The sequence below is a fragment of the Xenia sp. Carnegie-2017 genome, unplaced genomic scaffold (genome assembly GCF_021976095.1).
Source record: "Xenia sp. Carnegie-2017 unplaced genomic scaffold, XeniaSp_v1 HiC_scaffold_1, whole genome shotgun sequence".
NCBI lineage: Eukaryota > Metazoa > Cnidaria > Anthozoa > Malacalcyonacea > Xeniidae > Xenia > Xenia sp. Carnegie-2017.
In genome coordinates, this window is record NW_025813402.1 from 364,230 (window position 1) to 379,489 (window position 15,260).

The following is a 15,260-nucleotide window of genomic DNA, read 5'->3' on the forward strand; positions in this document are numbered from 1 at the left end:
TCGTGGTATTTTACGTATGGCTATTAGTGTCCGTTGTGATACATTTAATCCGTTAATCGCATTTAGTGTCCGTTTAATCAATTGGTACAAATAGACAGGATGTTAGAATTTTTATAAAAGGATTTGAAACACCGTGGGCGTGTGATACAAACTATAGTGGTACATTTTTTCCACCGATGCTTATCAGTACAACTTTCCATCTTATTTTTCAGTCGTTACCAAGGCCAAAAAAACAGAGCTTCAGGGTTAAAACTCTCTACTGGTTATAAAAATTCTGCCTTAATCAGAAGTTTGTAAAAGGAATAAAAACGCGAAAACTGTGATTTTGTAATACAAAAATAAGGAAAGGAGCGAAAACGGTGAAAAAATCCAGAGCTAACTTTAATCAAACACGGACGAGAGGAAAATCGCGAGAGCTTGGAGAAAGTACATCAAAACGAAAAAATAATTCCCGTTCACAAAACGTTCCAGAGAGTGTTGCAGAGGATCAAGGGATGGAATCTGGAGCAGAAAGAATCAGACTGGAATATTTAATATTTTACTCGTACTTTTATATTTGAAACTTCTTATTGAATTGTATGATTTACATCTTCCTTCAATTCCTGAAGAACTTTAAATATCTATAATTTGTACAAGTGTGCCGTGAACATAATAATAATTGAAATATTAACTAATTAGAACAAATGTACTTTTCGATGTCGTATTTTCTTTTTGTGAAAAATTAAATTCTTATTATCATATCTTGTTGCGCTCTTATGCCCTCATTTACATAAAAGATGAAATCCTAATTTCCCACATCTATAGGCCGGAAACTGATTACGTCACTGAATACGTCACGACCATTTTTACGACAGACATCGAATAATAATCGGCGAATACCGATAGTTTCCACCGGATGTTTCCGAGAATCGGTAAAGTCAGTCATGTAAACTCAAACTGTAAACTTGTATAAAACAAATTCTGAAGAAGCAAGACATCTTGAGATTGCAAAATATGCATCGAAACAAGACGAGAAGTGAACTGTAAATTTTTGACTTTATTTCAAAGTCATCCTCAGACAGAATGACAGAATTGCTCGTCTGTATGTATAGTATTACCGTTTGAGGTTCTTGAAAATTTTGCATTGAAAAATGCAACTGATTGAACAATCTGCGTTATATCTTTGTACATATTTTGTGCCATCATCAACAACGAATTGTTTGTATTTCTATTTCAAAATCGAGCGACGTTTAATATTATGACTTCATTTAGGTAAGTTCTATTGTACTGCAATCATTGATCATCGTTAGACTTTATAAAAAGATCTTTACTCCTTTTGAATTTTAAAACTGCTTTATATTTATGCCAAAAGTTTGCTGAGATTTTGTTTACGATTGTAACATGTGACAGCCAGGGTTATGTGTTTATTAGCATAATTATCAGTCAGCCAAGCTTTTTTGAAACCATTATGAATCAACATTAACATCATCTGACGTCGTACATGAACTGTTCTTAACCAATAGAGCTATACCTCATATTCATCATGTCATTTTAACTTTTAAATATGTTTATGTCAAGATTTCAATTGTAGAATGATTATTATATATACTACTGAACATTGTGTACAACAAGACAACTGTCAATAAATGAGTTGTCAAGGTAAATGAACCTTAAGAACCAAGAATAGCATGAAGCTTTGTTTTACACCACTGTATATGACAGATCATTCTCATTGAAATGCATCAAATTGCAATATTGCTACATAAACACAATGAGGATGAACATTTTGATGTTCACGAAAACAAAATTTAATTATTTATAGATGTACCAAATGTGCACATCAATGTAATTATATCTTACAACAGCTGCACCAGGCCTAAATACCATACAATGATAAATAATCTTTTGAAAATTTCACTGTTTGATTGTAAACTGTTTTCTTCTTTAAGATAAATCCCATTTCACCACCAACCAATGTTGTCATGACAACAACAATGAATCGAGAAGAAGGTTTGAAAGCTTTGGAAACATCTATCAAAGCCATTGAAGAAGTCATTATGAACAAGAAAGGAACATTTGTTTTACAACAACCTGTAAGTGTTTGGTTTATATTTCTATGAAAAGTATATTGTATCACTAAAATGACATCCCCCTGGTACCTCTACTGTCCTCATATCATCCTGTTACCATTTCCTTAAGTACCCCATGCTTTATTAAGACGGACATATTCAATCATTAGTTGTTTATTTGAAAATTACAATGACACCATCCCAATGCATTGAAATCAATAATATTAGGACCATGTGACATTGACAATAATTTATGTTAACTTTAAGCAAAAATTAGTTTTTTCTAAAGCTAATTATGCATTGTGATATCATAACAATGTCTTTTGCATATTGAAGAAAAGTTATGTGTTTCCAAAACAAAATAAAATAACAAAGCAAGTGTTCACACCATTTACACAATGTTTGTCTCATGTTTGCTTTCTTTGACTGTGTAACTATTATCAGAAGGACATCACTTGAGTCCATTGGACATTTTGCCCACTTGTATGATGTATCAAAGATTTGAAATCATACAACTGACGTATGTTTAATGAGCTGCTGTTTTTTGCAGCGTCAGAGAAAAGAATAAAACAAGCAGAGTTTGTCATGTTCTTATTCCTGATGAACTATAAATATCTATAATTTGTACAAGTTTGCCGTGAACATAATGATAATTGAAATATTAACTAATTAGAACAAATGTACTTTTCGATGTCGTATTTTCTATTTGTGAAAAACCAAATTTTTATTGCCTCTTATTGCGCTCTTATGCCTTATTTACATAACAAATGTAACCGAATTTCCCGCTTCAAATGTAACCGAATTTCCCGCTTCATTACCATTTTACCATTACGTCACAAACCATTTTCACGACAGACTTCGAATAAGAATCGGTGCATACTCTTGTAGAGTATTTCTCATTGTAATCCGTCAGAGTCAGACCTATTTTGTGAAGTATATGAGATTTGTACTTCAGAAGAGAGGTTGCTGTGAGAGGTAAGAAAGCTTATTTATTTTATTTGACTCATGTTGAAAATAAATTTCAATTGAATGTAAATCTCCGACCTTAAATGACGATCGATCCTCACTAAAGCGAGTGGTAATAGTTTTAGTTTATTGTTGTTATACATGGTGTGTTAAACAGAATGTTTTAAATTTCTTGTTTAATAGTTGTTGTGCAAAAGTTTTGATGTATTTCTTATATGATATACCGTTATGCCTCGTAGAAACTTTGTATGCAATAATTGAAATTGAGGTATTTTTCATCTGCTATAAAATATTGAAACATTTAATGAATTTTCACAAACTATCTGGTAAATAACGCGTACGAAAAGCGTCGTGCGACCCTAAATTTATAGTAAGTTTAATGATGTAAATGTCGTGGATAAGTTTAATGGTGAATAAACAGTAAGTAGCCCAGCAAGTGTCTTAATTCCCTTATTTGCATATTAAATCGTACGTAAGAAAAGTGTCGTGCGACCCTAGATTAATAGGTTAATTTGCTCGTTGTGATCATGCGCAAAATTCGACAAATTAAGTTTGACTTTTGAATCGACGTCGAGCCACGTCGTTCTTTGCCGTACCTAATATGAATTAGGTTTGGCACATGAAAAGCACGACGTTTGAACCGTGCTTAAGCGAAAGTCGGTGATCTTTTCTTGTTGCCTTTTCAAGTCAATAAAGACGATTTATGACGACAGTTCTTTTGAATACAAAGGTTCAGGAGTCTTCTGCATCTGAAAATTTCGAAAAACAGACTTTGTTAAACAACTTGTGGCAAAGAACAAACTAAGAGATTGTAATAATTTGACTTATACGAGTAATAATTATAACTTTGCAAAAGCTATCATTGGCTAAAGCACTATGTCTCACGAAATTGGACGAAATTACGCTTGTCGTTGTGGAAGGTTTCTTGCTAAAAATTATTTGCTTTTCGTTGTGGACTGTGTTTCTACGTTCATTAAATCTGAAAATAAAGTTCTTTATGTGCATTTGAAACAAGCAAATGCTAATGTTAAATGTGCAAACAATTATGTAATTTTGTGTTAAGATGGCTTTTGCTAACACGCAGTCGTCCTATTACATAGCATCATGACTTTCCTTCATAAACCTTACATATGCTCAGTACAACTAAAGTGTAATGTGCCAAATGGTAGTTTCAAAACCATGGCAAAAGTTATCAAAGTTTGAAGCATCCTGTTTAGAAAGCTGCTGTAGATGCAAATCAATAGCAATCAGGCAATACAAGAAAAATCGCTATTTGCCCTGATTATAACTGAAGGTAGATTACTGTCATACAAAATGAAATTGTTTTATTTCACGAGTCTTTGAAATTGAACTATTACAAACATCGAGTTATTTTATGAAACACAAAGTCCAATTCAGTGAAGCATGCATGTTCCCATGTATTAAATGATTCAGACAAATATTTTAGATAAAATTAAAAGGAAAAGTATCATGTATTTTGACACGACAAAAAGCTGCAGTGAGAAGCAACTACAACATATGCTTGACCGCAGTCTATGCAAGCATCTTTGCCAACTTTACCAAAGCCTATCGCACATTGAACATCAGCATTTGCTTCATTCAAATGCAACTAAACAACTTTATTTTCAGATTACATAGATATAGATACGCTACCTTTAACAAAAAGCAACAAAATTTTAGCTTGAAAGTCTTCTTTGTCGTGATGTTGTTGACAAAACCTTCCGCATAAGTAACCGGTATCCTTCATCTTGTTTGGGTCGACGTTGGTAGAAATTTGTGAGACAGTGCAGTTATTTTCAATGGGCTTGCTTGTCAGCTTTTCGCTAGTAACCGATGATAGATTTTTGCAATGATACTAAATTTTATTAACCATCTCGTACCATTTAAGTCGATACAATCTTTCAGTTTGTTTTTTGACTTGACGCCGCTGGATGTTGAACAATATCACCTTCATTGTGATTTAATAAAGCAATTTTTCCTAAAATTTCGGAGGCAGAATGCTCCTCGATGCCCGTATTTAATTCCTCAAACAAAATGTCGTCTTTAGTCGTCTCAACTGACTTTGAAAGGCGGCAAGAAACAACACAATATAGATTTTGCATTGTTGTCCATGCATAAACACATGCAAAATATAATACGATGGAATATTTTATTCGATACCACCTGACCGTGACCACTTACACCACTAGACAATAGATCATGCGCGCTTTTGGCTGTTTTCTACTGAATTATGTTTCCCATCATATACTTCTTGACTCGAAAATATACTTCACATACTTGATAGCTTGTTAGTTTGCACAAGACCACAAGTGTATGAGTGACTCAAGGAATAAAAGCAATTTTTCATTTCTATTTTTCTTATTTGTGGTTTCTCAAGAACAGGTACTTTTTTTACAAGAGAACACATACTTTTACTTGAGCTAAATTTTGTTAGTCCTTATTTAACTAAAGCTACGAGATAGGTTTTGGTTTTATTATTAGTATACTTACTGAATTTGTACAAAATTGCGGTTTTTTTCAATTTTCAAAGAGTAGTTTAGGCTTATACTTATTGCATTTTTAGGTTGTTAGTGAATTTGTACAAAATTGCATGGTTTGGATTTCTAATGGACAGTACAAGCTAGTTTAGGCTTTTCTGACGTTATGTTCAATACAGTTTAACATCATGTAAATTTTTAAATTGCTGAATTTTGACCTTATGCAGAATGTATCGAATGTTCTTTAATTTTAGCTGCCATGCTTTGATCTTGTTTCATACCTTTTTTATACAGTTGAAAATTATCTCAAATTTAACTCCAAAATTTTGCGCCCACGCCCTCACGACATAAGAGGATAGGAATATTCAATTGTCTATTTGAATCTATTCTCACTTCTGTTGGGGGCTATGTTCATACTTGCATGAAATTGTCTACGCTGCTTTATTTATTTTTCGATTCTTGGGAATGTTACAAAAATACTTATTTGATATAACAAGGCGCTCACTCGGCCAGAAAAATGTTTGATTATATTTGCGTCTGGTAATAGTTGTTGTCAAATGCAACGAATTAAAAGCACCACTTGTCTCAGAATCCCTCTTTCCTATACTTGTTACCCGATCGTGTATCAAATACTTTGGTTGTCTGTAAGATTAAAATCAAATTTTAAACATTATCAATTAACTTTTAAAGTAGTGTATTGTATGAAAAAGTTCCGTGAATAAAGACTTCTTATCTTGATTTTATACAAACACAGCCATGGATAATTTGCCTGATGAAACTTCGAAGAACACGAAAAGTTCAGAAAATGAGCAAAATAACCAAAGCAATGGTGAGGAAAACTTTCAAGATCGTCTTGGAGAAGTGAGAGCGGAAATGGGAAATGGTACTGGAGGTTATCTCATACCAGAGAGCCGTATTGAAGAATTCAATTGTTCGCCTTACATACCAGAAGAACTTTAAATTGACTTTGGCCTGATGAATTAGAACCTTCATATTTAGAAATAACCACTCACCTTATATGTTTTACAGTTTTACTATACTCATTTCAATTAAATGTAAGTCATTTATCTCTATTAATATATTTAAGTATCACATTCATTATTTATTATCGTAAAAATAACCATGCACTGTATAATAATGTAAAATGCGAACTCTTCAAAACGCATTCTTTTTCAAAAACGGAAACTTTCAAGGACATATTTGTTTACATCTTGCGTAGCTAATTGACAATTAATTAATGTAGCCATTTAATAACTTTCTTTAAACTTTTGTATGTAAATATATATTTATTTTTCTATTTATGTCATTATTAACTTTGAATGAAATGATAATTTTCGATGTAATAGTTCATCGTTTTCTCTTGAAGTGTTCCTAAGTAGTTGATTTCAAAACAAGCCAAATAATGATGGTAAATTCTGGTTACTGTTAAAAAACAGCGAGAAGATATTGTACACTGTCATACACATGCAGAATATTTGAATGGACTATTTAATTTATTTCTCTCTTGTTGAGTGTTGAGCATTTCTCTCTTGTTTAGTTGGACTTATTCAATAGTTTATAACTAGTCGATGATCTTAAATATTGAATATGTTCTTACTTTCAGAGCAAACAATTTTACGAACTTTTGAAATCGAAACCGAAAATCTTGGATTTTTTGAGAGCATTGGGATTTTCTCTGTATTTTTATTTTAGGAAAAAGATATTTTTGGGTGTTGCAAACGATATCAATATTTTGATTAATTTGGTCGCCTAGCATCTCTCTGCTTTGTGTGCTCTATTATTAGATTGATATTCAATGATTCTGTCTATTTTAATTTATCATATAGAATTTTAAACATTTAGCAATGATAATTATTCGTTGCCCTCGGTCAGAGGACTGTGAACTAGTCAACAAACAACTGAGAATGAACATTATATTTTTGAATTTATGAAAACTGACTTGGTAACATTGAAAATGAACTGAAAATGAGTTTATTTTCTTTGTCTTTCTCTGTTTATTGCAAATAAAACGTTATCCACTCTGTGGCATTTCGTTGTTCGTGTCTTATGACAACAATTTTAGCCGCCATTTTGGGAAGTATTTTAGTTATTTGTGTTAAACTTGGAAATGTTAACGTGAAAAAAACTGAACCAAACGAAGAAAAAGTAGAAGCAATACATTCATTCTGTGCTTGATCTCATAAGGTTTGTGTCAAGTATGAATAAATATGTTCAAATGTTTATTTTCTGTATGTTCTTGTATGTATGTTTAGGAAATTTTGTTTGTAAAATTAAAATTAAGATTGTACAGAGCACAGCGATTATTTACGAATAAATTGTCTTGTTCTTTAAGATAAATCGTATTTCACCACCAACCTATGTTGTTAAAACGACAACAATGAATTGAGAAGAAGGTTTAAAAGCTTTGGAAACTTCAATCAAAACCATTAAAGAAGTCATTATGAACAAGAAAGGTACATTTGTTCTAAGTATATAGTACCGTCCCTCAAACTTTCTGTTATCAATTTCTGTATCATTTTATCCATGTGCATATTATGCTCTTAACACCTTGTTATCATCTTCATACCATCTTCGTACTACCACCATGTGAACCTCATATCATACCATATAATCCTCAAACCATCACCACATCATCTTTGTACTACCACCATGTGATCCTCATATCATACCATATAATCCTCAAACCATCACCACATCATCTTTGTACTACCACCATGTGATCCTCATATCATACCATATCATCCTCAAACCATCACCACATCATCTTTGTACTACCACCATGTGATCCTCATATCATACCATATAATCCTCAAACCATCACCACATCATCTTTGTACTACCACCATGTGATCCTCATATCATACCATATAATCCTCAAACCATCACCACATCATCTTTGTACTACCACCATGTGAGCCTCATATCATACCATATCATCCTCAAACCATCACCACATCATCTTTGTACTACCACCATGTGATCCTCATATCATACCATATCCTAGTACCATCACTATATATCATCCTCATGCAATCACCATATTATCCACATACCTTCCCCATACCATCCTTGAAGGTCATTGTGTGATTTGCACATTACAAGTCAATTGTTGATCCAAACCTTCACTTTACCCACAGATTTTTAACCTTGATCATTACTGACCAAGAGCTTAGCAATCTACTTTTGTGTTTATTTTGTCAGTTCTTCTCATTATGTCAGATACATGCCAATCAAGATTAGAGGTTGAAATGTACTTGTAAATCCTATTGCCATGACTTTGCATTCATACAAGAAATTTGTTGATTTCAAATGATAAATTTAAGCTATAAATTTCTATCATTGATTATCATTTTTGTCTGTTCAGCCAAAGGTTGTCACAGATATGGATGAAGCAGACTTTGCAAAGGAACTGGAAAAACTTGAACATCAAAATGCAGAAGTTGATGGTGATGATGATAATCCTGATGATGAAGAAGAACAAGATGAAGCATAAATGATTGTGGTTTGTTTTAAAACTTGCTATGTTTTATTTTTATCATACACTACCTGCAGTTGTCTTGAACAACAATTAGTTTAACTTCAAACTTTATTCAAACCCTATACATTACAAACATCAATTATTTTCTATCAACGATCCGAAATAGATATTTCATTGTCAGTATTTCGCGAGGCAGTTTTTGAAGGTCCCCTCTTCTGGTTAAACTGCAGCTCTGAATGTGTAGTTTGTGTTGAATACGACATTCGTCATTGTGAAACTATTGTAAATGTCAAGTCGTTGAAATGAAAGCATATTTAGAAAGATCATTAAATTTCATATTGCTAACAATTTCCTACGGAGAAAATTTTCCTTGAAAGTTTTAAGTTAAAAGTCACTTGAATCATAATTGATACAAGAGTCAAAATATCTTATCAAAATTGGTTATGAATTATGATTGTCGATGCTATAGTTTGTCTGTCGCTTTCCATTGTCTGCTCTGAGTTTAAATTTCATGTTAACTTAATCTCGACGTTCACCTTTGACGTTTATCAGAACTTATACAGTCAGTGAAGTTCGTTGAAAAATTCTAATACTCCTTTCTAACTTTATATATCATCAAATGAAATCGAGAAATTTGAAATTTCAAAAGCGGAAGTGTATCATGACGTCAACTGTATTAAAAAGTACAAAAGCTCACAAAACGACAAAAACTTTATGATTATGTCGACATTACGAATGGAGAAAACAATAACATAAAGGAAAATATGGCTAGTTTTATGAAACAATGATGTATCGTATCATATTGTATATGTATTTTGTTTCGTACATTTGAGCCTCCTTTGTGAGTTATCTTCACCAAAGTCAAGATGTTAATAAAAGTTTGATGAAATCCGTTCGACTCCTTTTTAGGATTTTTCTTGGTTTGATAATTCCTCGAGATTTTGATTGGTTGGTTGGGAGAAGCTGTTGTACTTCCTGCGTTAGCAAAGACGGGACACTGCAAGGTGACGTCACACAACGTGCGAACGTACCGAAGAGGACCACTAACACAGAGGCAAGGGATTCTTATTGTCTCAGACCTATTTCAATTTTCAAAGCGTGCAAACGAGATATTCAACTTGATTTGTACATTTTTACCTTCGTGGCTAACTTTGCTTCAATAAAAGGTTGGTGTGAGTTACGATTTACATTCACTAATTTCAGTATTGTTTATAACTTTCATGTTTTGCTCCACCATTGTTAAATCATCTCACTAATAATTTAAGTTTATTATTATTATACATGGTGTATCATACAGAATGTTTGAAATTTCTTGTTTATTTGTCATTGAGCTTAAGTTGGGTTATATATTCAGCATAAATTTACAATGCTCTAAAAATTTATGAATAAATTTTTCTGATTTTCATACTACGCGAAATCTAACGCGAAATCAGACGAAAGGACGGCACCATGGCAGAGGAAAAACGACAGAAAATGTAATAATTTACATGTTGCAATTGGCAAAATTTTTCAGATTTTCAAACTATCTAACGCGTAATAACTGCTTAACTGCTTCAAATAATGATACAGTTGAACTTGAAAAGACAGTAAACTCTGACTTAAAAATCTTGAAATGTGGTTGATAGCAAAGTAACTAAATTAGAATTTTCGCATCACACTACAAATTTTACGCATGATTGCATTAATTTTTTTTCCTACCGTCACAGATTAAGGAATGTACACAAGCGCCACTCGAGGTCGGAACCTTTGATGTTCGTGTCCCCTGTTTTGAGTTCTACAATCCGGGTATTTTAAACGGCGGCCATGTTTCCAGCCAGATGAGTGCAGCCAGATCACTGTGAGGTTGTGTTTCACTCGACTTTCCATGTAATCAACACTTTTAGCAGCTTTTCAACCTTAACTCAGACACATTACGCCTCTAAATTGGCATCCAACACAGTAATTGAACATATTTATAAATTATAGCACACAATGTGGCCTTGCTAAAAGAAAGTTATTTCAAAAACGAAAAATGCTCTTTGAAAGAGGTTTTTAGAGTAAAACAAAAATAAAGACATTTAAGAAACGTGAAATATGCCTACAATATCTGCTGTTGTTTATCAAAGCAATTTTCTTTTCAGCAATAATATTGCTGTGTTAAATAATTACGTAATTATCACAAGGCAACTTTTCAAAGATTTTTTTGTAGCAACAGCAGTCTATCACATTCAAACGATTGCACATGAATGTTAAGTTTCCAAATGAGTTGGGAATATAAAGGTCTTTCTAATGACAAAATTTGAACTGTCAAACGAAAACAGGAAATCGTTTTTTGGGAATAAACGATTCCCAAATCGTTTTAAGGGGGGGTATTAAAGGAGAAAGATGGGGGCATGACAGGGGTATAGCGGGGGTATGACAGGAGAATAATGTGGGCATAAAAAGGGTATAACTGTGGGAATGTTCCAACCCAAAACACAAACAAAATAGAATGTGATTTGAGAAATTTACTTAAATAGTTTTTATAACATTGAATAATGATTGCATAAGTTCACGAGTACACACAGCTGGAATAACAGCAGGAAACATAAACTTGACTTCACGGTGATGAAATAAAACTAGAACGGAACGAAACTAGAACTAGACCTACGTATATTCATTTGAGAAAAAATTGCGAATATTTTGTTTCCTAAAGCGAAAAAAAACAAACAAATAAACAACCCGGGGTCTGCTCTAACTTTGGAGGTTTTCCTCGCAGTCAAAACAATTTTAGTCACAAAGCCGTATGTCAATGATTTTGCTTTTATTTATAATTTTATTGAAATGAATATACTGCAGTTTATTTTTGATATCAAAAAATTAGTTTAAAATTATCGGAAAACAATCCAGCAGGAAAAATGCCGAAATGGATGAAACTTGTTTCATACTATCATTTGACGAAGTTCTACAAACGATCTGCTAAATTAGAAATACTTTAGGATGAGGTGGCGTTTTTGCATTGTGTCGAACAAACGAGCTTTCCGCTGCTGTGCATAATTTAACTACGTCGCGTGCTGAGAGTGACGTAGTTCAATCCGCCCCTGTTAAGAAACACTCCAGAGAAGTGTCATATAAGCAGTAACACATTAACTTGTAATAACACATAAAATGTACTCTTGTCCAGCATACGTTCAATATAATATTCGTGCCGTTAAAAGCGCCAATGATAACATGAAATTACATTGCTTTTCTAACCGAGTCAATCTCCTTGATGCAAATCAGCAACCGTTCATAAAGCCATATCATTGCTATTGTTATAAAATGTACTTTTGTCCACCATGGTTCATAAAGCCATATTATTGCTATTGTTATAAAATGTACTTTTGTCCACCATGTGTGATGCAGATTTCGTGTGATGATATGTCTTACTCAAGAGATCTTCAGAAATTTTTGTGACGTTTTAGGCCCCGTTTACACACTATACCGGGTTGCTATCGCAGCAGGTTGAATATTCTTTGTATTAAAAGGAAGTGAAATTGTTCAACGTCAGAAACACAATCAAATAGACTAAATTTATCAACTTAATAAGCTTTTACTCCAAACAGTTAACCTTTAAAGCAAATGAAGATGTCTTGATGAGCGAATCCGGTTTTGTGCAAACGCAGCCTTATTCCTCAGTACATGACCCGATGTTCCTGGTATTTACGTTGGTGGCAATTATTTGCAAGAAATATTATTTTTCGTGATCCCTAGTACCATATTTGGCATAGGTTTATGATGTAGAATAGGTTATTGTTTATGATCTTTAATCCTATTGGCTAAGCAAACACTCCATGGAAGTACGAAAGAATGTTTTATGCAGTGCGGTGTTTGAAATTAAATGAAGATATGATCTTCGCACTTTGTTGGACAATTTAAGCAATTGTCTCATGAACCTGAAAAATTCAGGTGACTCAACAGGGTTCTAATCCCGTTGAGTCCCGTTGAGTCAACGGGGTCGAATCCCGTTGCGTCACCTAAATTTTTCAGGTTCATGAGACAATTGCTTAAATTGTCCAACAAAGTGCGAAGATCATATCTACATTTAACTCTATGGAAGTGATATAAAAGCGGTATCATTCTTCAGTGTTCCCAACAGTTGATATACAACAGCCCGACTACACATTAAACAATATACATCCACTGGATCCACGTTTTCCTATATTGAAAGGTCTACACAAAACCATAGTGTAAAACTGTAAGCGTGTAACACTGGAGACTTGACTAGTTGACTTGATTCTCGTATATTTCTTTACGTGGCTAACTTGGCTTTAAAAGAAAAGGTAGATATGACTTATCTATTTTATTTTACACTAGGTAATAAAATATTTTGCTATACTTACGATCCGAACCATACATTTCAACAACGCTTCGTCAAATGATAGTATGAAACAAGTTTCATACATTTCGGCATTTTTCCTGCTGGATCGTGTTTTCCGATCATTTTAAACTAAGTTTGTCTTTTTTTTTCGCTTTTGGGAATTAAAAGTTAATCGATAATGTTTGAAATTTGATTTTTATCTTACAGACAACCTAAGCATTTCCTAATAGCAAATTTTTATGCAAATTTTTTGTGTTCACTCAATGTTCATTATCATTTTCAGTGTGGACGTCACACTGACGACATAGAAATGTAGATAAAATTGCAGATCTTAAACAATTATTTTATTTCACCCAGTATAATAATAATAAATTAAAATTGTGAATATTTTAAGTCTTGCATGGAAAAGTTCCGTGAATAAAGACTTTTTATCTTCATTTTATACCAGCATAGACATGGGTTGCAAGCTTAGCAAAAAACCAACAACAAGAGAAGGCTGGAACATGGGGAACATGAAGTAAGCAATGGTGAACAAAATGTTCACCATAATCTTGTAGAAGTGACGGCAGGAATAGAAAAGAATGGAAGGGGTCATCCCATACAAGAGACTCTTATTGAGGAATTCAAGTTTTTACCTCATGTCTTGGATTTGATAAGAGAATATGGATATTCCATGGAAGCGTGGGATGATTTTGCGTTGAATGTTCAGTCAACACAAGAAGAAATGTAAATCTGAATGTATTAGTTGCCAATTTTCAGGTGCGTTTTTGAAACGTCGCATTTTACCTGAGCCGAATGGCGAATGCATTTAAAACAAAAGAGAACAAGGAAATTCGTCTCAAATTTTATGTCTTGAATGCATTTGGCGTGTGTAAAATGCCGCGTTTAAAACTGTTCTAAGTTTAGAAAGAACCATTCACTATATTATCGTAAAAATAACCATTCACTATATAATAGTGTAAAATGTAAGCACTTGAAAACGCATCTTGTTTCAAAAACGGAAACTTTAAAGGACATATTTGTTTACATCTTGCGTAACTAATTGACAAATAACTTTCGCATTTTACATGAGCCGAATGCGTTTAAAACAAAAGAGAACGAGGAATTTCGTCTCAATTTTTTTTTGTTTTGAATGCATTCGGCACATGTAAAATGTGCCGTGTGAAACGGGCCTTAGTATAGAAAGAACCATTCACTATATAATAGTGTAAAATGCGAACACTTGAAAACGCATTCTGTTTCATAAACGGAAACTTTCAAGGACATATTTGTGTAAATCTTGTGTAGCTAATTGATAATTAATAACTTTCTTTAAACTTTTGTATGTAAAGATATATTTATTTTTTTATTTATGTTATTATAAACTTTGAATGGAATGATAATTTTTGATGTAATCAGTTTTAACAGTGTTTTTAACATCAAACCGTTCACCGTTTTCTTTCGAAGTGTTCCTAGTAGACTAAAGCAGTTGATTTCAAAATAAGCCAAAAGATAATGGTAAATTCTGGTTATTTAAAAACAACGAGAAGATATTGTAAACTGCTACACAAATGCAGAATGATTTGATAAATTGTTTAATGTATTTCCCTCGTGTTGAGTGAGACTTATTCAAGCTCTTGACCAATCACCGCACCGCATTGTGTTTATTTTATAACCTTGATGACGCCTGAAGCAGCACAACCTGATTGGCTGCAATGCAGTGTAAGGCAATCATTTTTTGAGTAATAGTAAATGTGATATAGTTTTATATTTATTCTGTCCTTTCATCTTTGCTGCCCTGGCATACTTCTGTAGCGTGGAAATTTTCCAACGTAAGTTATCATTTATAATGTACTATTTTCATGAAAGCACTTTACACTTCTGTTTAAAGCATTTTGATTCTTGTCAGTAAACGTTCAAAGACGAGTTTATTTGAGAGCACGCGGTTTTTGTGAGCACTTTAAATATCGATTTGTGTCATATGTGTTTAAGTG

The 15,260-nt window shown here is 33.0% G+C and overlaps 1 protein-coding gene and 3 long non-coding RNA genes across 8 annotated transcripts in view; 2 read left to right on the forward strand and 2 right to left on the reverse strand.

Moving 5' to 3' along the window:
* LOC124440645 (eukaryotic translation initiation factor 2 subunit 1-like) overlaps positions 1-14,869 on the forward strand; it is a 118,619-nt gene extending 103,750 nt beyond the window's left edge. For 3 of the 5 annotated variants that reach the window (XR_006946718.1, XR_006946719.1, XR_006946717.1), the window contains 3 exons: positions 8,856-8,993; positions 9,879-10,135; positions 13,736-14,869. Coding sequence is in view for 1 of the 5 variants with exons in the window: in XM_046991076.1 (XP_046847032.1) it covers positions 8,856-8,984 (129 nt within the window). In the remaining 4 variants the exon portion in view is untranslated. Of the gene's footprint in view, positions 1-7,366; positions 7,676-7,823; positions 7,945-8,855; positions 8,994-9,878; positions 10,136-13,735 lie in introns of those variants that run through there. The other 2 variants (XR_006946715.1, XM_046991076.1) reach the window with 2 other exon arrangements.
* Positions 999-6,834, forward strand: LOC124441086. Its single transcript, XR_006946864.1, has 4 exons — positions 999-1,251; positions 1,929-2,072; positions 2,599-3,023; positions 6,246-6,834. It is a non-coding gene; the product is annotated as an uncharacterized LOC124441086 (long non-coding RNA).
* On the reverse strand, positions 3,291-5,143 carry LOC124441318. The gene is made up of 2 exons (XR_006946942.1): positions 4,895-5,143; positions 3,291-3,763 (listed from the first exon to the last, which is right to left on the reverse strand). It is a non-coding gene; the product is annotated as an uncharacterized LOC124441318 (long non-coding RNA).
* On the reverse strand, positions 9,625-10,854 carry LOC124441311. Its single transcript, XR_006946941.1, has 2 exons — positions 10,668-10,854; positions 9,625-10,048 (listed from the first exon to the last, which is right to left on the reverse strand). It is a non-coding gene; the product is annotated as an uncharacterized LOC124441311 (long non-coding RNA).
* Positions 14,870-15,260: the final 391 nt, after the last annotated feature.